Below are 27,311 nucleotides of genomic sequence, written 5' to 3'. Positions count from 1 at the left end.
CAGTGTTGCCAGAGGTGCAGCAGAGCTGAGAAGAGCCTTGGGTAGCAGAGAAGGGCAGCCAGGCTGAGACAACTCTAAACTCACTACCCTCCTGGCAGCCTCAGCTGAGGCTCCACTGACTACTCCTGAGTGACTCCAGCAAAAGCAGAAGGCCCAGCTTTAAGCATTTACAAATACCTGTTGGAATTGTTCTGATTTAAGAACTTTCAACCACATTTCCACGTGCTGAGAATGCCCTGAAGCGTGGCCAGCAGCAAGCCTGGATGCCCAAGGGGAGGGAAGCCCCCCACACACTCCTGGCACAGGGGCACTGTGCATGCAGGAGGGGTCCCCTCCCCTGGCACGGGGTGGGAAAGATCCCAGGATAAAAGCCCTGCCTGCCTGCAGGAGCAAGTGGTGCCTAGGGGAGGAGGGAAGTTCAGCCAGCCCAGTATTTCTCTGGTTTTCAAGAAAAACAAGGCAGACAGCTGTGGAACAATCCTTGTGATTACTGTCCTCATCCATCCAAAGGAGTGCTGTTTCCCGGGCTGGCAGACACAATCTTGTTTCGGTTGTCTGCTGCACGCTGAGGAGCTGCTCCAGTGAAACGTGACAGGTGGCTGCGCTACTCACAGGGTGAAGAGAGGAGCGACATCCCAGCCGGCACAAACCCGCGGCCAGCTGAGTGCGTGTGGCAGGACACAACACTGAGGGGCTGCAGGAAAAGCTCAGAGCAGAGTTTCTTCCCCATCCTCTTCTGAGGACATGATGAGTGGCTCTGGGTTAGCACTATCCTACAAAACAACAACCAAACATCAGAGAAAACGTGCTGAACTCGGAGCTGCTGAGGTACTGCTGTGACATCTCCTACAAGGAGAGGCCGGATTCCAGGGAAGCCGAGTGCTCCCAGGGCTCACCCAATGCCCCAGAACTGCGACACGCTCCCGGAGGGGAGGGAGGGCGGAGGGGCTGTGAGAATTAGTGCCACAGCAAAGGGATTTATTTGCACGGGATTTGGGGAATAGGAAACAACGCAGAAGCCGCCACTCAAAAGGATTTATCATCCCTTGACCCAGCTACCATCAGCAGACATTTGAGGAACGGATAAGGAATGGGACGAGGTGGTGTATCCCGTCTCTGACAGGAATCATCAGCCTGGGCACTGCTGGGGCAGTGGCTGCCCTAGGCAGGACTCACCTGACGGGAACTGCGGCTCCTCTCGCCCCCGTCAGCGGCTGCCGGGACACCCGGGCTCCCTCCGACGGGACTGTCCTTCCTCTGCTCCCCGGCTCCGGCAGCGGGCCCGCCACTCGCCGAGACAGCGGCCCCCTCGCCCTCTCCCGTGTTTTCAGGGGCACTCGGCTGCTCGCCCGCGGCTTTCCCTCCTGCCCGCTCCATGCCCTGCTCCTGCCGCCCGTGCCTGCCCCGCGCCGGTCCCGTCCCCGTCCCCGTCCCCGTCCCTGTCCCTGCCGGCGGTGGCCGGGTGCCCTGGCACGGCCCCTCCACGGACGCTCCTCTCCCCCTCGCTGCCACTCCCCCGTGCCCGGGGGCGCTCGGGGCGGTCTCTGCCCCAGGCTGTTCCCCCAGCGCCCCCGCTCCGAGCCCCTCTCGGTGCCCTGGGGGCCCGGGCGGCTCCGTGCCCGGCTCCCGCAGCCGGCCCTGGGCTCCGGCCGGCCCCGCTGCCGCCTCCCGCTTCCCCGCAGCAGCCGCAGGTGCCCCGGCCGGCCCTTCCGCGGCCCCGCCAGGCTCCCGGCCCGCCGCCCTGCCCGTGGCCGACACCGACGCTGCCGCTGCCCCCGTCACCCCCGGCTGTGCCATCGCCCCTGTGCCCAGCCCGCCAGCCCCGGGCACTGCCGGCCCCGCGGGCAGGGCTCCCGGCCCGGCCTGGCCGCCCAGCACAGCGATGGCCACCAGCCCCGGCTCCCCGGCCCGGCTCCCGCCCGGCCCCGCCGCCGCCGACCCGGCCCGGCTCCCCTTCCCTCTCCCTTGCCCACACCTCAGCCACCCCTCTGTCCCAGCTGCCGGCTCCTTCGAACCTGCTGCTCCATCTGTGGCCTCCTCTTCGTCCCCCGAGCCCGCTCCGGCCGCCCCTGCAGACCCTCCCACCGCCTCTCCTTCGGGTTTTCCTTCCACTGCTCTCTCTGTCTCTGCTTTGCTGCCCTCAGATGGGTTTCCACTCCAAAGTGCTTCTGCTGCACCCTCCTCCTCCTGCACTGCCAGTGTCTCCTCCACCTGTGATAACCCTTCAGTGACAGGATCCCCCCGAGCACCCCCGAGTGCCCCTAACCCAGGTGCCACTTCCAGTACAGGACCCTTGTCAGGCTCCACAGACTCTTCCATCATGTCCTCCACTCTCTGGAGAGCCTGAGCACTCTCAAGTGCTGCTGCAGCTCCTGGGACAGCTTTCCCCATCTCCATCCACTCTTCCTCTGACACTTTCATCTGGGAAAACTGACTTGGCTTTACAAACCCTTCCCCTCCAGACATTGCTTCTCCTCTTTCCGTACCCCCTAGTGCTTCCCAGAGAACCCCAGGCTTCCCCAAAGCCTCCCCCCCTTCAGAAAAGTCTTCTTCAACAGCCTCTTCTCCTCCAGGGCCCACAGCTCTGGCATTCCCATCTGCTGCCACATCAGCATCCTCCCCAGCCTCCTCTCCCTCTGACACAGCACCCACTGTCGTGTCCTTCCCTGCAGACCCTCCCTGCCCCAGGGACTCCCCTGCCTCAGACACTGGCTCGCCCACCTCCTCCTCGGCTGGGGGCCCTACTGCTCCTTTGAGGCCTTCGTCTGCAGCCTCCTCCTCACTGGTGCCCCCAGCCCCCTCCTGCCCCTGGGGCACGGCTCTGTCTGCCTCCCACCCTGGCAGTGCCCCAGCTGGCCCCTCTGTCCCAGCTGCTGCCTTTCCCAGTGCCACCTCTCTGTCCATCCCCTCCACCAGCACCTCCTGCTGCCCAGGTGACCCCTCTGTGCCCAGCTCCACTGCCTCCGCCGTTCCCTTTCCTTTGGGCTGTTCCTGTGCCACGGTGCCCTCCTCAGGTGCGGATTCCTCCAGCGCAGCCCCCGTGCCTGCCTGGGGCAGTGCATTCCCTGCCCCTGCAGCTTTCCCTGCGGCCTCTCCGCTGCCAGCATCTCCCTCAGCAGCCCCGTCCTGCTCCGGGGCCTGTCCCGGCCCTGTCGCCTCCCCTGCTCGTGCCGCCTGTCCTGCTGCCTCCTGCACATCCCGGCTTCTCCTCCCTTCTGCCAGGAGCCTTCCATCTGCTGCTGTTGGGAGATAATCAAACATTGGTTTGCTCAGCATCCTGTCAGTGTTACATGCTTCACAAGGTGAGTGCTAAAGGTGCCATTTCTGCCCAGCCATGAGGGACATCAGCCTGGGCACCCGAAGAGAACTTGCTGTGCTGCTGCTCATCACATCCCTGCACTCTGACCATGATTTAATACTGCTGTTCTGGCATCTGGCATAAAGAATTTAACTAAAAAAGTTGATGCAAGGCCAGTCATGCTTGTCCTGCCTGCTCTGCCTCCCTCCCTACCTGCTTGGAGTTTGTGTGTGTGTGCAACACCTATAAGCTTGACAGTGACACTCAGAAAGTCAGAAATAGCTGACAAATTGTTCATGTGAAATATGCACAGAAAGGACAAAGAACATTCAGCTTCCTGTGGATTCTGTAATTATACCAGGGAATAGTACAGGGTTAATTCCTGCCCCTGGGAACCAAGGCATTTCCCAAGGAGGCTGCACACTACCAGGAAGCACATGGTACCTCACTACATTCCTGCTTTCCACAGCTATTTTCTGACTCACAGTTTTCTCATGGCCTGGATTCTTCTCCTAGAACCCTTTAATGGCCAAAAAAGCATTAATTATACACGACTACAGATGCCAGCTAGTCATCACCTGATTTTTTACAAGTTAGGTAAGAAAAAAAGCACAAGGAGACTTTGATAGCCAAAGGAAAGGCAAAGGGCAAACACTTCCATTAAAAGACTTCAGGTAATCCTTGTCTCTGACTGACAGCCAATCTTACCTCCACTGGCACCATGCTCTGTATTTGCTGCATTCTTTTCTTCCTCATTGGCACACAAATCACCAGGCTCAGGGTCAGAATTCACAGGATGATCATTTCCAGTTGCTTTTGCTATTTTCTCCTGGACTGGTTTGCAGTCTTCAAAAACTATCACAAAGAAAACAGGAAGCAAGAAAGAGAAACCATTAAAGAGCAAAAGGGGAATAGAAGCCATTCAGCCAGCTCAGCTTTGAAATGGTTTAAAATTCATTTTTGGACAAATCCTTGGACTTTAAACACTAGCAGAGAAACACTGAGCCACTGTTAATGTTCTGAGTGGATACTGAGCCCACAGCAGCTCCAGCAGCTCCCCATGCTGCAGCACGAATGAGTGCAAGGCAAATAGAGCAGCACAGGCATGCAGAGCTGTGCAGAGGGACTGTACTCACCACCTCCTTCCTCACACCAAGGAGCCCCTTCGTTGCCATCCTCCTTGCTCAATACCCTGCTTTCCCAAGGCACTGGAGGACATTCCTCCTCCTCATTCATGTTACTTTCTCCTGACCCAGTCTGTTTGAATTCCCCATTAACCTCAGGATTTTGATGCTGCATTGCCCTTATGTTTTCATGAAAAATTCCAGTATCTTCCCTTGCTGTTAGATCTTCTGGTTTTGTCTTTTCTGCGTCATCTATTCCTTTCTTTTCCAGTGCAGAATTCTCTTGATTTTCCTCCACTCTGAGCAGTTTCTTCTCCCCATTCTCATTTCCACAGTGTGCAGGTGCTGCACTATCAGATGTACTTTTGATATTGCAGTCCTCTTTGCAATTCACATGGTCTGCTTTCATTTCAGCTTGAGAGTCAGTCTCAGTGCTGCACTGAGTGCTCATGGATGAGAGAGAGTCTGCAGGCCTCCTCTCTGAAAACAGCAAATTTTAATTTAGTATTTGTCACTAAACCTCTGCATTCACTGGGCACTCACAAAGGGACACAATCCCATCCAACAGCATTCTCTGAATTATACCATCTGAGGATATTGTGACAAAATTACAGTAAGTGTAAATAGAAGAACATTGCCCAGATGTATGAAGTATTAAAATTAAAGCCATTTAACGTAGCGGGTTTTTTTCTGATAATAGAAATAAATCAAAGATTTATAGAGTAGTTCTATCAATCATATAGAAATACACCTCCAAATGCACCTCTAAATATGGCTCAGACAGGGTTTAGTACAGACTCTTGAGCTTCATTAGATAAAAGACTTCAACCACAGCAACAATCCCTCAGTGCCTTTCTGTTAACTCATTGAATATTAGAAAGATCTCCAAAACCATGTGTGAACCCTTCAGGTTGAACTGGAGATGAAGTTCACTGTTTCCTCGAAAAAAACAAACAGGCACCATCATATTAAATTCATAAATGGAAAATTTGAGGGGAAAAAAGGCCATAATTCTTCATCTGACAGTGAGCTGAGCAGCAGAGCTGACTACTGCACAGCCTTGCTGCTGTCCACAATCTACATGGCTTCAAGAAGAGATTGGTCTAACTCAAGACCAAAAAATCTAGTCAGGCAAAGAAAATAAAAGTGTCAGAACTATAATCCATGCAGAAGTGCATGTTCTGAAAAACATGTTGCACCAAGAGACCTTACAGCCCCGTTTAAAGATTCCCACTCCGAGTACTACTGCTCCATCATGGGAAACCCAAGCGGGTTCCTCTACAGACAGAATCACAGAATCACAGAATAAGCTGAGTTGGAGGGGGCTCACGAGGATCATCAAGTCCAACTCCCAGCCCTGCACAGCACCATCACCTTTCCCTTCAGACAATCTAACTATCTCCAGATCTCTGGCACAGCCAAATAAATTAGGGCCATATTCAGGGCCCTTAAAGACAGCAGTTTTATAACCCAGGGTGGCCTGTCAGGTCTCCTGGGACCCTCAGAAGGTGTAAGGGGTCACAGATTCCCACTGTGAGTGCCTGCTGGCATGGAGGGTTGTGTCCTGCCAAGGTTCTGGGAGCCTGCCTGCTGCCTGCTCCATTTCCATCTCAGCACCCGAACAGCTCAGCAAAGGCCCATGTCTCACTGCCAGGGGGCTGCCTGCACTTCAGTGGCACCATTAATAGCAGATAAAACAGCTGTCTTTTAGCATTTCAGTAGGAAGGGCATATGCAGACTCAACATACATACTGGACACATGCAAACTGTAAAACATGCGTCAGGTCAGCTTCTCCAAGCCTTGTTATGAACAAAACTAACCTGGTAGATCATCTTCAGAGTCCCTGTCATCAGAATATCTGCCACTTTTATCTTTCTCGCTGTCAGAGGCCTGCAGTGCCTTCTGAGATGAGGTTTCATTCTCCTTTCCATAGTCTAAATTATGGTTTTTATCATTTGAGGATGACTTTGACATTCTATTCATTTGATCATCAGTCTGTCTCTCTTCATTAACTTCTTCATCTGCTTCAAAATCTTCATCATATTCTAAAATAGAAGAATTATACTGTGAGACAGGAAACAGAATTCACAATTTAAAAAATTCTTTTTAAGCAGATAGAAACACTGAGCCAGTGTTAACATTCTGAGTTGATATTAATTAACATCATTAATCTCCTTTTGCCCTTGAATTTGAACTGTCTTTTTAAAGCCATGAGAGAATCTAAGACCACAGATAGGAATTATAAGAGCATATTATCATAAAAAAGCATTGTGTTTTTCATAGAGTAGCAAAAATGTAGCAAAACTAAAGGTATGAGTAATACATTAAAACAAAAATAAACAAAGTTACCAGCCATGGAAAGTGAAAATTTAGAGCTGGGAAAACTCAGAAATTAAATGTAAGAATCTCTTATAAGAGGAGAAAAACTGGATGTGATTAAAAAAATTACAAGCAATTGAGAAAGCTGGAGAAAGGTAATACATTATACTGCAAAGTACAATAAATGTATATTGACATGGATAAATAGCAAAGAAGTGTCTTAGAAGCTCAATGAATTTAATGAACTCCAGCCAAAGGGCACTGCAGAGGCATTCTGTTATCACAGTGCTCTAACCTGCTCCTCCAGGACCCAGGGGAAAACCCAGTGCAAACAAAGCCTGCACAGAATTACCACTCTTATATCCACATTCTGGAATTCAGGCAGGCACTAGCCTGACATCTGGTAGATCACAGAGTCAGCTGAGCTGGAAGGGATCCACATGGACCCTCGAGTCCAGCTCCCGGCCCTTCACAGCACTCTGCTTGGCTCTGGAGGTGAAACCCTCTTCATGCAGATGCATTAGAGAAGGTCCCCTTCCCCCCAAGCTGTGCTCTGCACGTCCCAGGCACAGCACAGGGATGTCGGGGATTCCCACCTAAAATCCAGAGCTGCCCTGCTGCCGCGGGCTCCCTGCGCGTGCAGGAGCACACTGCACCACGCAGGCCAGCTGCGCTGCTGCCACGCCAGCTGGCCCTTGTGGCCATCATTCCCCACTCGGCAGATTTTATTGCTGCCCTCCTTTCCTTCCATCGGGGCTTTTAACGTATGGAAGTGACAGAACACCAAGGACAGAAATGAAGAGTTCCTGATGCAGAACCAGTCAGGCAAACAAACAATTACCAAGACAATGAGAACTAAGGGAATAAGGAGATTTATTTTTCTGTATTAAAAATCAATTGAGATTCCAATTGCAGTGTTGGCAGTGAGGTCTCTGTCAGAAGGGCAGTTCCTCCTGAAGGAAAAAGGCTTCGTTAATCCCAAACACACATCCGGAGGGACTAACGACTGTCAGATGAGTAGCAACACTGCAGAACTGTGAAAGCAAAAATAGGAATAGGAAGTAGGAATTAAAATCTCTCTGTGAATGTGATTGCCTCCAAAGAAGGTTATGATAAGGAGGAAGTAAAGGCAGAGACTGAGCTTGATGCCTCCTCCATAGCTGAGTACACCTTCCACTATCCCAGATTGCTCCAAGCCCCTGTGTCTGATTTGGACTTGAATGCTTCCATGGATGGAGCAGGCACAGCTGCTTGGGGGAACCTGAGTCATTGCCTCACCACCCTTCCTTACTCACTTTCTTGGCTCTTGCAAACCACCTCATCCTGTTGCATGGCTGAAAGGAGCCCCTCTAATTCTGTGGCCCAGATACAGACATCACCACATTTCTCACGCCCCAGTCAAAGCTGGCAGTCCACAATCCCAGACCTTCTCCAGAACCATCCCCTCCCATTTCTCATCCCCTGCTCATGTTTGGGAATACTATACCACTTTCACTGGTGGTTTCCTGAGTGGTGCCTTCGGTCTCCACAAAAGATTGGTCTTCCATTTCTTCTTCTTCTTCTCCTTCTTCTTCTTCTCCTTCTTCTTCGCTGCACTCCTCTTCAGAGTCGAGTGTTTCATCAATAGTTTCCACGCTTTCCTCTTGGCTGGGTATGGTGAGTGACACTGAGCCTTCAATGGATTTGGGCACCCCGCTGCTGTCACAGGGCTCGCTGTGCGCGCAGTACGGAGAACAGGAGCACATGTGCGGCCTCGTGTAGTACTTAATCTTCCTCTTGGGAGGGTATAGCTTTTTGTCCAGACCCATGGCAAGAAAGCACCTATAAAATAAAGCAAATTGGGAAGTATCACATTTTTCTTCCTTTGAACAACAGAGGGCAGCAGACATAGCGAGTTCAGCTTGTTATTTGCAGGGACACCAAGCACCCATCTGCCTCTGCACTGCCACAATGGCTCGCAGGAGAAGCACCCTGAAATCCCTGAGAGCTCCCCCAACACAGATGCAGTTCTTCCTTGAAGGACAGTAATGCTGCCTACACTGACAGGCAACAAATGACATACAAACAGAACCAAAATTAATACAAGTGCCCATTAATTTGAAGCTGCACGGAGCATTGGCTGTGAAGACAGGACCACTGAGAAAGGCAGACAAGCTCTGATGTGTTCTGGATCCAGATCCTGCTGTAACTCCCAGTAGTGTGATAACTGAGGGTAAGACTGGGGGTTTCTGTATTTATCTGCTGGGTCTAAGAACTGTGGGGGAAGAAGAAGGTTGAAAGTTGGTAATTTTCTGTTTCTGTTCTGTTTACCTACTTAAAAGAAACCCAAACAGATGGAAAACAAAGCATTTTGAATGAGTTGTTGAGACTGCCTCTCTTGTATAAAATGGAGTGATATGCTCCCTCTCTCTCTCTCACAGTCAGGAGCTCTGCAGAATTGCTGGTTCTTGGCCAGCAGAAAGGTCTCAGAGCAAGGCTTGCAGCATGGTACAGAAATCATTGCAGCATCACCTTGTTGTGAGCCAAAGCCTTGACCCACCAGGGAAAATCAACTGGGACTTTTACTGGGAACCAGAGTGGGCATTCCATGTATGTCATAGAGCAGAAAACAAACCCAAGTGCACTTGGCCTGAAGGGGTGTGAAAATAGTTGTCATTTATGGGGAAAATCAGGTTAATGGAGATGATTTTTAGTCATGAGATAAGGTCGGCTGGATTGATAAGAGGCAGGAAAAGAGAGATATCACTAAGAGTCAGAGGGAAAGGGGGACAGAAAGGGAGAGTAACTTAGGAATTAATTCATCCAGTTTTTGGATACTATATTAAATTCTGAAAATTCACTTCATATCTTTATAGAAATCACAAAAAGCTGAGATTGAGGCATTTCCTAAAATCTATAGCCACTATAGGCATTCTGAATTCAGATGCTTCTCACTCCTTTGAACATGCAATGAACATAAATCATGTTTGTTGTTAGACTGTGGTACAATAAACTAGCATTTTTTTCCTAGAGCTCAGTCCTTGCCTGAAGGAACAGAGTACACCTCTGTGAAGAGTCTCTTGTTCCAACTGCTAGCTGCTCTTTTAAAAATTATTTATTAAAATAACACAGAAGATTTTAAAATATCCACATCTCCGTAAGTTTATGTATGGCCTGAATTAACAATTACAGAAAAGGAAGATTTTATGAAAATTAAAGCCTCTTGGCAGAATCACAGCTGTTGGTCACAGCACTGACATTTGCCCAAGACCTTTCTGCACAGATTTGGTTTCTGAACCATAACAAATATTCAGTGCTGCCTTATTCTGAAGCTAGGACTATTACAACAGAATCTCACTTCAGAGGCAGAGATGTTTAAAAATCAATTATCACAAAAAAGCCTCTGGAAAGCACAGCTAACTGAGCAGCATGCTCGGTATTTATTCCACTGCCACGCGGGTGGCACATGTAGCCCACCCCAGAGCCGCTGCCCCGTGCTCCAACACAAGCAGAGTCCCCACTGTGTGCACACACCACAGGAACCGGCTGAGCTGGTGCCCTTGGATGGGAGACCCTGACAGGTGACCCCCACCCCGCCCCTTCCACGGGGCCCTGAGAAACAGAGCAGGCTCCACAGAGCTGCGTGGAGCCGGGGAGATGAAGGAAGAGAAACGAGTTAGAAACTCTCTAAGCTAAGTCCTTGTGAGCAAAGCGCACTTTCTCCATACCTGTAGCAAGGAGGTGCTCCTGCCACATGGAGCACCCTGAAGTAGGTGTTTCTGCGTCGCAGCCGGCAAGGCCTCTTACTCTGAAAGCCTCTGTACTCACAGCAAGAGCTCAGCCTGTCAACCTGGAGCCCGTTGAGATAAAAGGTGAGGCTGAACGGGTAACCGAGGTACCTCTTAGAGATGAACTGGAAGGTATCTGCAATTACAGAAATAAAGGTTCAAAGAAAAACATTGTGCTTCACTGTCAGCCTGTAGCAACTGCTGTATCTTAACTGCATCACCACAGTAGCCAGCCCTCTGTGGACAGGCACTGGGGTTCTCAGGTCTGTCCAACAGTTGGTTAAACTCGACCCCTCCACACACACAGCCCTGGCTCTTGCCAGCCCCAGAATCCTAAGGTGGGACAGCTAGGACAAATGTCACACTGTCAGTTTGGCCACTCACTGCTAGAGCAGGACAAAGACCAGAGTCTCCCAGCCATTTCCTATGTCCAGTTTTCCAGAACACAATTCATCTTTTACTGCTGTGATGAAATTGCACTCACACTTCCCAAAAAGAGATGGGAACCAGGCTCTCGCTATGTACCTTTCCTTCTGGGATAAGAAGCAACATTCACTAACCCGTATTAGCAACTCAGATCACCCCCTTTTAAGGACAGTTTATTACTACAACTGCTCTATTAACCATATATCTCTAGAGATAATTAGCATAAGCCACAAATATTTTGTTAAATCAATTCTCTAAATTCTTCTACCATCATTGCAAAAGTAATTGCAACCTCACTTTCAATCATGGGACAGTAGATCCAGGTTTAATGTGGAGGCAGATGGTATAAACATCCCTGGATGCATATATCTTGACCAAGCTGAGCTGTAATCATTCTGATGTCAGGGCAAAGTTTTAGCAAAAAAACGATGTTGCCACAATCAATATGAACTCTCTGGCTCCATCCTTACCTCCTTCCAACAGGTCGCCTTTATAGACACAAATGTTTTCTGTTCCACAGTATTGCTGATAGACTTTGATTTCATCCTTGTGATCACGGAGTGACACATGCTTACTCTTTCCCAGGTAGATCATGGTGACCAGGGCGTTGCTGCATAATGGGGACTTGGGGAACCCATTGGTATTCTGCAGCAGAAAATGCACAGAAATGCCTTCAGCTCCCAGCTCCAACAAGGGGCAAAAACAAAGCTCACATCTGTGCAGCCCACACTTGAGACTTCCAGGCTTTTATAACAAGAGGTGAGCTGATTAAATGGGGAAGTGTTTGTAACATGCAGAGGGTGTGGGATACATTTCCAACTGAAAACCCAAATTTCAAGGACCAGGTTTAATGACCCATACCATCCCACCCAGTCCAGGGTTCCTACAACTTTGTTTACAGGAGTTAAAACTGGCTGGAGACAGTGTAACTGATGCAGTGTTCATAGACTCAAGGCATTTCACAAATTCCTGAGATGCTGGTGCCAGAGACAGGATCAGACTGACTGAAGTGGCAGGCTTTGAGTAACTGTTAATCTACATTGTTGTTCAGCGCCTTTTTTCTCCCCAACTGATGAAAAACACCAAATGTTTTAGTTTACAGGGACATGCATAGCAATTATATATTTTAATAGTTATACATTTTCTTTATGCAAAGTAGGTATGCGCATCTTTCAGCATCAAGCAAACACACCAGCGAGGAATGCAATACACCTGTATGTGGACAGAGACTACTCACATTGATCAAAAACTGCTCATTGAATCCAGTGGTGGGATGAAACCATCTCTCCACGGGCAGCCCACGCCTGATTCCAGGGATACACCTGTCCCCTACGTGCGGGCGGGGTGGTGGCACTGGCACCGCACAACGGCGACGCTTGGCGGGCCGGTACGGTGACGCACCAGACATGTAATCCATTGGATTCCTAAACTGTAGCTCACTGCTCTGCCCCTGGAAAAACATTTTAATGACATGACACAGCTTCTGCAAAACCAGATCCCGAGCAAATGGAACTGGCCATGGTCTGACTTCTTGGTAGACCGAGCAACAGGCATCCTTCTGAAACAGCTCCTGACTCAGGGCCTGAAATTTTACTCATGAAAATATTTCTGTGCTAAACCACTTTCTTTTAATTTGCAAGGCAACATTCATATTGCTTGAAAATGTCACCTTCAGAGATACAGACAGCACTGCACAGCAAGCCCTGGCCCCAGCGCCACCAAGATCTCATCTCAGACAGAACCCTGCACAGCCCTGCAGCACTGCTGCTCCCTTCCAGCTGGACAGCACATCCCCAGAGCAGCCAGCCGTCCAACAGAAACATCACTTGGCATCAGTTATACAAGATGTGCTTCAAAATGCTGCTTCCTCATCTGAACAGAGATTTAGTCCTCTTGCAGAATGAAATGGACCACAGGCCATAAGAGCAAGACATTACTAGGGAACAAGTTCTGTAAACGCTGCATGCTGTGGCTCTGAGTTCTGCATCATGTTCTCAGAACTTACATCTGATTTAGTGCTCACAACTGTTTTGTCAGTTGTGAGCACTAAGGAAACCATTAAATCACCCATAATTTGAGTAGACATAAACAAGACCAACCAGCAAATTCTTGAAAAATCATGACCATGCTGATACACAGCAAACACAGATCAGAAGGGAGCTATTTACACAGTGTTTGCCAGCCAGTGGTAGCAGATCACAGTCCCACTCCAAAGCCCTCTCACCCCATGGAATGCATATCACAAAACCAATTATATTATGTTTTTCTAGAACAGAAGACAAGTCCAAATATCACTTGAAAGCAACTGCAAATATATCAAGACCATGTTTAACTCTCAATCTTTAAGCCCACTAGTGTGATTTAGTAGAAGGAATCATCAAAACAAAGGAATTTTTTGCTACTTTGCAGCTCCTTTGTAGGTGATGATGAAAACTTGTAGGACTTGCAACTGAAAATATTCCAAAGTTCCTAGAGTCAACCAGGTGCTGTCTCTCTCTCTACATAAGAGAAAATCTACATAGAGGGAGAAAATTTTGTATGCAGAAAGATTTTATACTATAAAAGGTAAGTTACCACATTTTTCCTCACTGTGATCAAGAACTGGGCATTAAACCAGTAAGACAGTGTCTTGAAAATTGAGGGGAAGTGAAAAAGGACAGTTAAATAAAAGTTGATGCCATTTCAAAGGGACGTTCTCTGTCATGTACAGTTCTGGGAACCACAGTATTTAAACAATATTACAAAACTGTCCCTAAAGTGGGACAGTTTATTTTCAGAGTGAAGTACAGCCTCACCCCACAGGCAAATTGCTGATAATGTTCCAGTGCATGGCACTTGTGTTTGGAAGCCTTTGATACAGACCCTGCTGCAGCCCCGCCAAGAAGGGGCTGGAGGCGAGGGGGCTGCTGTATATTTCCTGGAACTGTATTTGGTCACAAGGAACTCTACAAAAGGAGAAAGAAAACCATGACAAAATCTCAGTGTATAGCTTCCAGTGCAGAGCAGTGCCACAAAGAAAAACAATAGCCCCGATGGAGATATCTGGAAGTGGTGAGTGATTACAGGTACCTAGAGGACATGACATTTTCTAGTCTGCCTCCAAAGAGCCAGACCCCTTTAGGCACCTCTAACTGACCATTCAAAACAACTCTTGGCCATAAATACAAGGTTTGCTACTATCTCCTCACTATGCAGTCTTGTAGCAAACACAATGAACTCACAGAAACTGTTGCAGTGTGCTATGGACTTCAGCACACAGACCCAGGGAGAATGCACAACAAAAACGTAGCATTTTTGTTCAATTTTCAGCTTTTTCTGACTGTTTTATTTCATGTTTTCCTTGTATACCCTTCAGAATACCAAGTTAAAATGTTAACATCCAACAGCACTGTTTAACTGAGGTTAACTCACCACCTTAGAGAAGGGAGGCTCCTTGGCTCGGTAATAATAACGTCCATCACCATAATCAAGTCTAAGTCTGGGTCCCCTCTATATGAAAAAAAGGTCATTCAGGACTCAAAAGTTTATCTTCAATCTGCATCAATTATCATTATTGATATAGAGAACCAGTTGAAACTGACCTAGATATTTGACCTTTGACTTCAGGCTTTAGTACTATTATATTTCAAGTATATTTTCATTATATTAACACTCCTTCTTTGATGTTCACAAAGAGCAAAAGTCAGAGCTCCTAGACACAGCCTTCTGAAATGAGCTTCAGTCTGATTTCATTCCTTCAACTCTGTTTTCTAAAAGACCTTTTTCCCACCTTTTTCAGGGTTTTACAACATGCGTAACCTTGTCTGCAGCCCCTGTGTCCACTGACAATGCTCAACACACTGATACTGGCCTGCCTGAGGTCATGAGGCAGCTAAAAGGGAAAGACTGAAGCAGATTTATCAGACAGCAAAGGTTTTTTGTAATTTTTTCTAGGTTCTGATGTGCCATTCCTGCAATACTAGCTTCTAGAGATTCCTTAACCCAACCCAGCAAGCAGGAAATGAGCCTCAAGTGATGAAGGATGTGGCCCTAATCCAGAATGACCCAGGCAGTGAATGCTTTGTTCTGAGGTCCGTGGGCACACTTTCAGCTGTCTGTGCTTCCATGGCAGCCATGGAGAAGCTGATGAGACTCACCCGTTGTGAGCGCCCAGTTCGCTCTCCGGACACCAAGGGACAGAGCGCGTGGTGGCTCCTGGGGGCGACGGGGGGGTGTGGGGAGTACATGTGGGACACTTCTCCCATCAACCGCTCCATCTGAAAGAAAGGGAATTTATGTCTCTGAGGCACTGAATCCAAAACCAGTGATGTCTGTCTCATTACATCTGTTCTTCACTGGACAGCTGTGACAATCAGCTGGCCTGGACCCGATGGAACAGCTGGTTAAGGAAAGAAAGAAAATCATGGGAGAATGTGAGGGACAAGCAAAAAGACTTGTCCCCACCTCTGATTCATTTTCCTGCAGCTCTCTCTAGCTGCTGACCCACTAGATTCAATTCATGTCTGTTTCTGTGTATCTCACAATTCTTGATTTGTTTGACGGTCTCTTTCTTTTTTAAATTTGAGCGCACCTGCCACTTTCCTGCGGTGACTGCAGCCTCTCCCCACCTTCTCATCTCACCAACCCAGTGCGGGGATGGCTGCCCCACTGGAAACAGACAGCTCTGTCTCTCACCCTCCCTTGCTCAGCCATCTGCCTTTCTCCTTTCTCTTCAGATGAGCGACTCGGATGAATTCACTGAACAGATGAGGTGAAAATTAAATTACACCACTGGTTCCAGCCAGGCTCCTGCATCCCAGCATGGCAGCACAGCACACACAGATCAGGTGTCTGCAGGTGTCTTTCTGAAGGAAGCAGTTCTGGTTTACGTTCCAAAATTATTCAAGCCCAGGATCCCTTAACAGGGTGCCTGAATCACTGCTTCCATGGGGTGACTCCCTACCACAGGAGTTCCATCAGCAAATTACACCTTCACAATTTCCATAGTGACCAGTGTCTTTCAGGAAAATCTCCTCCTGTCTTTACCCCATGATTTCCTTCTAGATGTACTATTTACAGTTTAACACACCTGACATTGTTTACCAGCTGCTCAATGAAGCAGCCACCTTCTCAATGCACTCTTCTCAAAGCAATCAGGTTCCTAATACAGAAATAAAATTCTGAGCATGTTTCTGCCAAAATGAGGATGACTTTTCCCATATGAATTCAGGTGATTGCATGGGGAGAAGAACCATTGACTTCTTTGGGATTTCCATGACTATAACTAGAGAATCAAGTTCAACCTACATGACAGCTAAATGAAGACTCCTAAAACCTCTTTGATTTCTCACATGCTAGTTCTGCCCAAATCCTGTGGAGAGGCAAACAACCAAACACATGAGCTCAGTGCTCATCAGCAGTCAAAAGCAGAGAGGTCTAGAATTACTGGGAGGAGAATGTATCTTGAATTATTCATTCTGGTATGGTTCCCCATTTCAAAACAGAAACAGTAGAATGAGAAAAGGTAAAAAAAACAGCAACTGTAATGAGAAGCCTGGAGTGGTTCACATAAGAAAAATTCAGACTGAGCACCTTCAGCTTGGAAAACTGAGAAGGAATGTGAAGAACGTATGTAAAACCACAGATGCCTTGGAAAAAGAGATCGTTTAATAACTTTTGTCATACCAAGAACAATGGAGCATCGAACAGACATATCAGACAGCAGATACATTTATTACTATGCAGAAGTGCAAGGAGATACCATTTCATGCAATTCATTATTGAGCAATTGCAGAAGTAGAAGAATACCAAGAGCACTGCAGAAGTAGAAGAATAACTAGATTCAGAAGGAATTAAATGCATAAATGGAAGCTCCTGAACTTCTGGACAAAGGACAAAGGAGATGTAACTGGGGCAGGATCATCCTCTACTTGCCTGTTTCTTGTACTTTTTCCACATCAGAGACAGAGCACTTGTCTCAATGAACCACTGGTCAGGCCCACGGTTACTACTAAACACAGGCAAAACTGCCAAGTCCCATCAGCAGTGCTGAAGCCTTACCTTGGCTGGCTGCATCATCTCTTTCCTTGCAGAACAATCAAGTCTCCTGTTCTTCCCCAGCTGATGATGATGCTATCAATATAAGAGGAAGAGAAATCCCATTACTGGCCATCATGAGATGTCAGTGTGTGCAAGAACTCTTGCTTCTGTCCTGCTTGTCCCATGCCTTCTCCCTGGCCACTACTCTCATTGAGCCCTGTAATAAAACTACTGTGTATTGAATCTATTTGCATTTCACCTGCATATATTCACACAACCAAGGGAACAACTGAGCACTGGTAAAGTTGGTAAAGTTGTAGGAACCAACTCCATTCCTGATATCCCAGAGGAATGTGCCCAGATTTTGTACTCAGACAGCATATATGTAAATACGTTCAAACTAGTTTGTTTTTATCAGATTTTTTTAAGCAAACTAGCCCTGTGAATATCATCTCATAATCTGAGAGCTGTCAAAAAGCAATAAGGAAGCCAGGACAGTGCCTGCTCTCACAGTAGCATGGTTTGACAATGAGAGGCCCATGGAGGTTTCATGTGGGGAACCTCAAGCACAAAGTCTGTCCTTTTTCCCAGCAGGAAAGAGCCTTCCGGGGGAGCATGAGGGCACACATGGCAAACAGTCCAGCACAAGTTAGCAGCCCCTGGCTGTCAGTGAGGAAACACCTGAGAAGGCTCACACATCCTCAGTAAGGGCACACCTCAATGTCAAGGACCTTATGATATATGGCATCAGCCAAGCACTCCTGGACGTGTCTCTGGTGGTCCCTCCTTATGGCATTGAGCCGGTATTCCTTCTCTGGTATTATTCTTCCGCTCCTTGAGATCTGCCATACACAAATAGAATGTTACTGAAAAGGAGAAGATGAAATAAAGTATGTTTTGAAACAATACAATTTCCCAGAGGACCACTTCCTCCTCTTGGTTTGTTTCTACCTCTACCCCTGCCATGGTGTGGAGCTCATCTTACAGCACTGAATTATCTTTGACCCCATGAACTCCACCAGCCAAATGGAAGGAACAGCAGCCACATTTCTAATAGCCTAGGGCTCAGCCTTACCCTTCACGGGCCACTGCCCAAAGGATGGAAAGGATTAAGCACTTGCTGCCCTACTGCACCTGTCTGTGCAAAAGAGTCACACCTAGGAGGGCACCAGTTTTTTTAACAAAATGTTCAGCATATTCACCTCTACGAAATCCTTCAGTTTTCCATTAAACACTTCTGAAAAATAACACTGAAGCTATTTAAACAAGTCAAAGATGCTTACATTTCACAGTGTAAAAACCATGAGTGAACCAATATGATGCTGTATATCTGCAAACTGAAACACTTTGCAGAGGGAAACTCAAATGAGCAAAAGGAAATATGGGGGGGGGAAAAAGCATAAAAACATTTTGAATTGAATATAGAATTGAGGAAAACTTTTCAGTCTCACCAGTCCTGATTTCTGAAGATGTCGTCTTATCCTGGCATTGCTGAAATATCCAACCAGGTGTTTGTCTGTAAGACTGTTATAGGTTTCAAGAATACTGCAATAAAAAAATGGAGATGTTTATAATCCCCTTGACTGATAAATTATTACAGTCTACGTTAAACAGAGCTACCCAACAGTTTGCTAGACAAAATGCTGCCTTAGTAAATCATCCTGGATTTGGTCAGGTAAATGCCCATCAGATTATGTAAAAGCAATATCTTGCGGCCTCCTGGAAATTCGTATCAGACGCACGTGACTTGTAGCTCAGGCCCAGAGCTGAGAGTGGGACAGCACTGCCACCACTGCAGCATGGGACTGCCAGGCCAGCCCTGACAGCTCCTCCACCAGCAGCTCCCACAGCAGCTCCTGGGGATGAGCCCTGACCACGGGCAGGGCAGTGGTGTGCCTGGAGCTGGAGTCCAGCTGCACTGACACAGCTCCCCAGCCGCTCTGCCAGGGGCCCAGCTGGTGGCAGGGACACCTTCCACTACCCCAGCTTGCTCCAAGCTCCATCCAGCCTGACCTGAGCACTGCCAGGGATGGGGCAGCCACAGCTGCTCTGGGCAACCTGTGCCAGGGCCTCGCTACCATCATCACAGTAACCAAAGATCAAAGTTTCAAAAAATCTGAACCTCAGATGTGAAAGCTGAACACAAAAACTGAAGTATTCATAATTAGCAGTTATATTTTTCACTTAGCACAACCATATCTTACTTCACCCTCTGGAAAACAGGACAAATAGAGAAGTCAGTGACACTAGGATGCAGTTGGTAATACTCAAAATCCTTTCACATTTGTACAGTTTGCACACTCAGGTACATGTCACATAATATGTTCAGCCTGATCTCTGGGCTCTCTGGGCTCAAGTTACACAAGAGACTGAACTCTTTTGTTTTCTTTGGCTGTAGATTTAAATGCACTGTGCCTCTATTACATCCTTTCAGCTGGAAAACTCAGTTATATGTCTATTGCTAGACTGATCTGCCACACACAAAAGCATATTCAAGGAAAGAAAGGAGAAATGTTTTGAAGAAAAGAGATCATGGATTTACAGGAATTTTACATGAGGTTTCACAGCAGGAATAATAACCTCAAAGGTAGCCGCCAACAATAAATTAAACTTTAATCAAACAATGTAGGTTACCCTTTTATGCCTGTTGGTTAAATATTGGTATTTATAGCAACTGTTCTATGTTACCTTTTTAATCCAGAGTTTGCATTTGAAACCACCAGATTCTACCAATTTTGCTAAGTATTAATTTATGGTATCACCTGGCAACTGCATGTTGAGGCAGAGGAGAAACTCAATCCAACTCCTTTTAATTTACTTCCTTCCACCTAAGACATCCTTGACCACACAGCTAGTTAAAATGCAGCTCCCATCTGAACACAGTGATGTGGCAATTATTGTTTCACCAAAGTCTCAGAACATGTATTTTCTCATTTAAATTATGAACAGGCTGGTCTTCAAATATATTGAATTATATTCAAAAGGGTATTAGAGGAAATAAGGAATTGTGTTGGGCCTGAACCAACATCCATGAAATCATTGTAAAGAATGCAAGCAGGCCCACTGGGGTCTGGCTGTGCCACGAGTTCCAGCCCTGGAACCTCCTGCAGCCACAAATGCTGGCATGGACCAGTGCCTGGGGATGGCCAGGAACACTCCAGCAAAGCAGCCACTGCTTCCGTTTAGCCTGCTCCTGGTATCAACAAAAGGACAAGAGAAGCTCTTGTCTGAGCTGTCTTGTTCAGGGTTCCAGTATTAAAGAACCACACACAAAAGTCACCTTTAAAACCTCTGCAACAGGCAGAAGTGCAGAACTGACAAAATCCATGTTAGGAAAAAACACAGCAAAGGGAAAGCACCAGCCTCAGACAGCTCTATACAGCCTGTGTGTCACAGTAATCACATCCCTCTTCTGGGTATTCCTGGGACTCCTTTATCTCTGCCCATTTATCCTGTTCATTCTTCTCTCTAAAAATGCTGGTGTTTTATTAGAACAGCAGACAATTTTCCTGGCACAGAACCTAAACTGACTGATCTGTAGATTCCTGGAGTATGTCTAAAGCTCTTCCCAAGATGAGTGTCATGTTTGTTTCTCTGGCATCACAGCCAGTGACAACATGTCACTCTTAGGTCAGTAATTTTATATTTGAGGTTATTTAGAATTCTATGATGCTATGATCATCGACACCATTATTTATTGACAGTATATTTGTTCTCAGCTGGCAGCTTACCCAAAGCCCTACACTCAGAGCCAGAGCTGTGTACCACGGTAAATTTTAAGACCGCTCTCACTCATTTGGAAGGATATCAAGACAAAGCCACAGCGGGCATCCTATGTGTTTTGTAGAGCAAACCTTCACAGTTAGCATTTCACAGTGCAATTAAATCGGAGATCACCAAATAAATGATGTAAGAGAGCACCAAAGCTTCAGTTATTAATTGGCAGAGTCACAGGGCAGCATGGTGCCTGTGCTCTCCCTGGCACCCGTCTGCCATCCACCCCCCCAGAGGAAGTTTTAAGCCTCACAACCACGCACGGAACTGGGAGCCAAAGGAGTGTTCTGCTACTGATTTCTTGTGGGGCCCAGGAGCAAGTTCTACCGCTGCTTGCTTACTCAGATCATCGCCCACTCTACCAGATGTGCCAAATTCTGTCACAGAGACCTGCAGAGATTCTCTGTTCCTCGCTGTTTGTCTGTGACATCAGCTCGGAAGTCCGGATCCTCTGAACTCAACACCTGCAGGTCCGAAGGCAGGTAACTAGGGACTCACCTGCAGCCAGCAGCCCATTCCCCACGGCTCCATCCCCCTGCGCAGAGGAAGGCCTTACCAAAGGGGAACCCCGGGGTGCCGGCCAGGGTCCCCGGGCTCTCTCCAGGCAGGTCGGGCACCCCCGGCCCCGCTCTCTCCCCAGCGGGCTGCAGGGCGGCGCCGCCCGTGGCCCCGAGCCCGTCACCGTTCCCGCAGCGCCGAAAGGGCGGCACGGACCGGCCCCGGCCCCACTCACCGGGGCTGCGGGGCGCTCATGGCAGCGGCGGCGGGGACAGCGCTGCCCCGGCACCGGCGCGTCCCGGGAGTCGCCAGGAGACGGAGGGAGGGACGGAGGGAGGGACGGAGGGAGGGACGGAGGGAGGGACGGAGGGAGGGACGGAGGGAGGGACGGAGGGAGGGACGGAGGGAGGGACGGAGGGAGGGACGGGAGGAAGGCAGAGACGGGAGAAAGGGAGGGAGAGACACGCAAGAGGGAGGGAGAAACGGGAGGGGGCCGGTGCTCCGCCCGCAGCCCCAGAATCACAGAACCCCAGAATTGCTGGGGCTGGAAGGGACCTCTGCAGAATCCAAGTCCAATCCCCTGCCAAGGCAGGGTCACCTGGAACAGGTGACACAGGAACGCATACAAGTGGGTCTGGAATGTCTCCGGAGAGGGAAGCTCCACACCCTCCCCAGGCCGCTCTTTCAGAGCTCTGCCACCCTCCATGGAGAGCTCTTCCTCACACTGAGATAGAACTTCTTGTGCTTTAGGTCTTGGCCATTGCTCCTCACCGTGTCGCTGGGCACCACTGAACAGAGCCTGGCACCATTCTGTGACACCCCTTGGAAATGTTTGTATGGATTGGTGAGATCCTCTCTCAGTTGTCTCTTTTCCACACTAAGCACGCCCACCTTGGGCAGTCTCTCAGCGTTAGAAAGATGCTTCAGATGCAACGCACCTCAGCATCTCTGCGACCCTCTGCTGGACCCTCCCCAGCAGCTTCTTGTCTTTCTGGTACTGAGGAGCCTCAACTGGCCACAAGACTCCAGCTGGGTGGGGCTGGCGGGGGGCTGCGGGACTGGGAGGGGAGGGGAAGGAAAAAGAAAAAACAGAAATGAAAGATGGAAAAAGAAAAAGAATAAAGGAAAAGGAAAAAAGGGGGAGGGGGTGGGGTGGGAGTATAAGAAGAAAAAGAAAAGAAGAAAAGTTAAAAATAGAAGTATGGAGAAGGCATTTTCATACAACACAGATCCAGGAACTTAAAAATATATCATGAGGTGACAGGATGCACTTCCAATATCAATCCTGATTTCCATCTCTCAATCCAGATGACAGGAAGCACCAAAGTGTGCATTGGCTACAGACACACAATTTACTGAAATAAAGGAGACACAACCACCCTTCCATGCTCGTTTTTCCCTCCTTCCTGCAGTTCTTGCAAGTCCCAGTTGAAGTACAAACTCACAGGGTAATGCTTCCAGGGACCAGAGCGACGGACGTGAGCAGAGATCCCTGCAGTGAGGAATAGCAGGGACAACCATTGCTCCTGATGCATCTGTTCCAAAACGTTAAGGCTTCACCATCCTCAAATTTTCTGTGGCATGATCCACCCAAACTCAATATTGATCTGACTTCTGTAAAGGGAGCAATTTTTGACATCAATATTCTTTTGATATTTTATCTTCCCAACTCTGTAATTAAAGTCTCAAACTAACTTATTGTATCATCCTGCAGGACAGGAAGAAGTCAGGAACAGACACAGGACAATTACAATAGAGACACAATTAGACTTTTAATGACTAGAAAATGTAAGCAGCATTTATTTGGGGCACAATGAGATTAACCAAGAGCAGCTGCTTTTCAGAACAATTCCACTCTTTTCTGTTTTAGAAACACATAGAACAGCAGCTTCCAGAGCCTTGCATTGTACACAGCTCCTCACTTTGAACCCCAAACCTCTCCTGCAGATGCCAAAGTCGGCACAAATACAAGAGCCTGTTCAACCCTTCCAACCACCCATGGCAGCACCAAGCAGGCTGCAATGGGGAACCACTGCCTCCAAAATCCCATCCAGTCAAATCAGGAGAAGATTCTCAACAAACTGAGATAATTATTCCACCAAATTCAATGGTCTGTGGCCCCCAGTCTCTTCCTCATCCTTTTCTGCACTGCCAAGGGGCAGCATGTCCCAAAAAGAGAGCGAAACCAAGGACTCTCCAGGATGACATTTCCTAGATTGGTGGCTTGCACAAATCAGACATACCTGAGCCCTACCTCATCAGTTCTATCCACATTACTTCTTCCAAAATGAAAAAAACCCCTTCAATTTAAACAATACATTGGAAATTGACAGAGAATAAACGTTAGACGATATTCCCAACAAGTCAGTCCCAGTCGGGCTGTGCTATTCTGCCGGGTCACCTGGCAGGGAGCAGCGATAATGTGGTAACACAGAACTGCTCTGACACCTTCTGGTGACAAACTCCACTACAACCACGGCCCTTGGGACAACAACGATGAGGACAGACCAGAGACTTGCTCTGAATTTCTCCTCTAAACATCATCCACGATGCAGTGGCAGCACTAAGCAAGAAAGGAGCCACTGCAAACCATCAGCCTCTCATTCCTGTTATAGACCCCTACTAAATTAAGACTGAATTTAAAATATTATTTGAATACAGAATATAGAGGAAAGGTATATACTTTTTATGTGCATCATCTCCACAATCATATGTCATTAACCATTACTTTTAACCTCTGTTTAGTACTTTGATATTAAGAGATGTTTTACTTTCTCCAACAGCTGTCAAGAGGAATAGCAGGTTCCCAACTGACACCACTGCTCAGGCCACACTCTGCTTGAGACAGCAGGAACAGTCAGCACCTTTCACCTGGATAATCAGCGGAGACACTAGCTACACATCACTTACACCAAGTGAATCACTTAAATCTTCACATAAAAACCACAGCTCCCTACTCCTGTGGGAAGTGCTACAAACAAGGGAACCAGCTTCAGTGCCCTGGGGCAGCCTAGAGGGAGGAAGGACCCCACTGCACCTTGGCAGCCAGTCCTACAGCTGAGCTGGCCTCGTCCTTCTCTCTCCAAGCAGCTTTCTGAAACCACTCACTGAAACACTAAATGGAAATTATTAACTCTAGAAACATTCCACCATCTTTCCTGGCAACACCATCTGTTGTGCAATGGACTTAAGGTTTATGAGAACAAGACACAATGAAATGACCCCAGTGTCATGGCAAAGTGACCTCACATAGACACCTGCACACAAGCCCTAGTGCTGAGGCTGTGCCCTGCCCACTTCAGCAGATGGAATTTCAGGAATTTCACAGGAACACTCGGTGCCACAAAGCCATGGCAGCCTCCACTCTCCCCTCCACTCTCAGGGCAGCCAGGGATCCAGGAGACTTTTATTAAAGCTCATAGCAAGAACTGAAATCTTCACAACCAGCCATTCACCATCCAGAAATCAGCTGCTTTCAGTCATGATTGTCATTTCCAAAGAGGCAAATCCCAGCATGCAGCTCCAGAGTGACAGTCCCTCTGGATGAGCCAGGATTCTGTCACCTCAGCCTTAGAGGCACAGACACGTAGAACTGCCTCGGCTCCAAATAGTTCGTGTTTGAGAGATTCTGCCCATCTTTTCAGCTGGAAAGTAAACTATTTTGTCAGTAAAAGCTTTAATTTCAAGTAAATTATGTGACAAAATTTGAGTACAAAATTTGAGTACACATTTTTTGGCTAAGAGAATTTACAGTTCTAATTAACACACATAGTGAGTTATTTACTTTTGTGTATCTGTCAAAAGCATCTTCATTCTGTTACCTACAGTGGCCTCGCTCTGCCTTCACATGTTCCATGACACCAAACCCTACCATTCCCTGCGGCACAAAGTACGCCAGCAGAGAAAATTTATTATTGCCACATCAATCAAAAAAGCTACCAAAATTACTGTACAGTAAATGCAACTCTGCTCATTACAAAAAGAAAACGTTAACTAATTCATCTAAGTGAGCATTTTCTGCTACTGTCAAACATGATCAAAGGTATGTTTATAACATACATTCAGTGAACCATGTAAGCAAAGGTGCAGTTAGAACAGCTACAAAATGAATAGGAAAAGGTGCTCTTTTAGAGAAGGAGCACCATCTTCCCTCGGGCACCACTGCTACAAATAATGTCTTCATGAGCCTTGGCTACTTTCTCCAGGGGATATTCCAAGCCCACAACTGGTTTCAGCCAGCCAGCTTCTATGCCATCAAGGACTGCTGTGGCACATTCACGCCTTTCCTCCTGCATGTAACAAACACAGTGTTTATGACAAGGTCTTTGTATTTCAGAATAGTATTGGCAATTTATGCAATAATTAAAGCAAATTCCACAACCTGAAAATATTTTATGATGTTCTGAAATTGAATCAAAACATAAAGGAATGAACTAATAAGTCTGTTACAGTGAAATTATTCTTCCATTCCTCCAAATAATTTTAACTGTAAATAGAAGGGTGCTGGAACAAGTCAATAAAGCGTACTTAAAAATAGAAATGCTTCTCACCTCAGTTGCAAGAAACAGACTAACTCCAATTATGCTGGACTCCTTGCTCATTGTGTCTCTTGGGTTTATCTCGATGCGTCCCCTGCAGCCCACAACCTGCCCAAAGGAGTCCAAAGCATCGAGTCAGAGCTGTTCAGCATGGTGCTGAAAGCACAAAATGGGTGACACAAGCACCCATCATCACCTCACTGCTCAGGAACACAAACACTCACTTGACACCCTCCTGGCCCAGGACACAAACACTCACCATCACCCTCCCTGCACGGGACAGCAGCTGCAAGTCAGCATCCAGGTTGACATTAGAGAGCATTTCTATGATGATATCCACTCCTTCCGGCCCTGTGCACGCCTGTACAGGACACAGGATGTCATTTTAGTCCCTGGGTACCATCTTTAATTTTGAACACTATAGAAAGTATCCACTTTACAGCTCATTGTTTAAATTTTCAATGCAGCCTTTGTACTGCAGCTGACAGCAAATGAGCTGATTTGTAGCACATTTTGCTGTGCTAACTTGTGATGCGATCCCACACTAGAATTTGCTGAATGTAGGATGTTCTAAATGCCACTGCCTGTGAGGAAAGCTCAGCTCTTCCAGCCCGAGAAAGTTTTTTCTTGTGTAGAAATGAAAAAGGCAGTACACTATTGATTGTACATAAATCTATTTTAAAGTCTTGTGCAAACAACTGTTCACATGTTGTTAAGAACAACACTACCTGCATTCTTGAGTCCAGACACAGGCCTACCTTAATTCTCTCTGTATAATTCGGGTCTCTGTGATTAAAGGCTTGGTGAGCACCGTTTCTCAGGATCACATTCATGCCCTCCTCAGTTCCTGCTGTGCCCAAAACCTTCAAACCACAAGCTCTGGCAATCTGACATGCTGCTAGTCCCACCTGAAGAGAGGAAAAAAAAAAAAGAAAATTATTTTACCTCGTTCTTAGAATTTTAAATAGTCTACCAGTGACTTGGAACTTCCCCATTTAAAAAGCTAGTCTGGTAAAGTGTTTTTTAGCCAATAATTTGGATCTCAAAGACAGCCAAATACTCTTTAAAAAAGAAAAGATATTTACCAAGGCATGGTAAATTTTTGAGGTTTTTTAATAGCTATCAGCATTTGACACACATCGATGTAGAATGCTGAATATCTGTCAAACCTGGGCCCTATATTTTTTATACAAATCCAAGGAAATTCTTCTCTTCACAGAATCACCTGCTATTAATACCAGCATTATACATTGCAAAGACAATCTGCAGGCACAAATTTTATTAACACTTCTTTAGAAAGTGAATTCTCAGTGTCTCCTACCAGCTTTGCACTCCAGTAAAAATAGAAGCACTACATTTAGTTCATGAAAATTTTTAAAAATACTTATGATGCTAAATGCCATTCTAGTATCTCAGAATAAGATATGAATTCATCTTTTTGTTGTCTAACAAATAATTAAGGAAACTTGGCCTGTTCACAGAAGCTGTTTGGTGCATCACCAGAAAGTGAGCAACTGCAGAGTGTGGGAGATAAACTAAAATGTTGGG

General features: G+C 47.2%; 2 protein-coding genes across 11 annotated transcripts in view; both read right to left on the bottom strand.

Annotated features, from left to right (window-relative positions):
• Nucleotides 1-796: 796 nt before the first annotated feature.
• Nucleotides 797-21,556, bottom strand: ERICH3 (glutamate rich 3). Its single transcript, XM_066555836.1, is given in 15 exon segments — nt 797-1,109; nt 1,111-3,239; nt 4,007-4,153; nt 4,435-4,902; nt 6,244-6,468; nt 8,229-8,563; nt 10,450-10,645; nt 11,406-11,580; nt 12,173-12,385; nt 14,347-14,424; nt 15,072-15,191; nt 16,975-17,046; nt 17,670-17,795; nt 18,405-18,498; nt 21,461-21,556. Coding segments are annotated over 15 exon segments (4,446 nt in total). The 5' UTR covers nt 21,481-21,556; the 3' UTR covers nt 797-1,061.
• Nucleotides 21,557-22,972: 1,416 nt separating this feature from the next.
• The window catches only part of CRYZ (crystallin zeta), a 60,984-nt gene continuing 56,645 nt past the window's right edge, over nt 22,973-27,311 (bottom strand). For all 10 annotated transcript variants that reach the window (XM_066556012.1, XM_066556015.1, XM_066556017.1 and 7 more), the window contains 4 exons: nt 26,522-26,671; nt 26,023-26,124; nt 25,776-25,871; nt 22,973-25,514 (listed from right to left, as the gene is read on the bottom strand). In XM_066556012.1, the coding sequence (XP_066412109.1) occupies nt 25,353-25,514; nt 25,776-25,871; nt 26,023-26,124; nt 26,522-26,671 (510 nt within the window). In that variant the 3' untranslated portion in view covers nt 22,973-25,352. The remainder of the gene's footprint in view (nt 25,515-25,775; nt 25,872-26,022; nt 26,125-26,521; nt 26,672-27,311) is intronic.

This window comes from Molothrus aeneus, chromosome 9 (genome assembly GCF_037042795.1).
Source record: "Molothrus aeneus isolate 106 chromosome 9, BPBGC_Maene_1.0, whole genome shotgun sequence".
Classification (NCBI taxonomy): domain Eukaryota; kingdom Metazoa; phylum Chordata; class Aves; order Passeriformes; family Icteridae; genus Molothrus; species Molothrus aeneus.
This window is presented reverse-complemented; position numbering and strand designations above follow the sequence as displayed.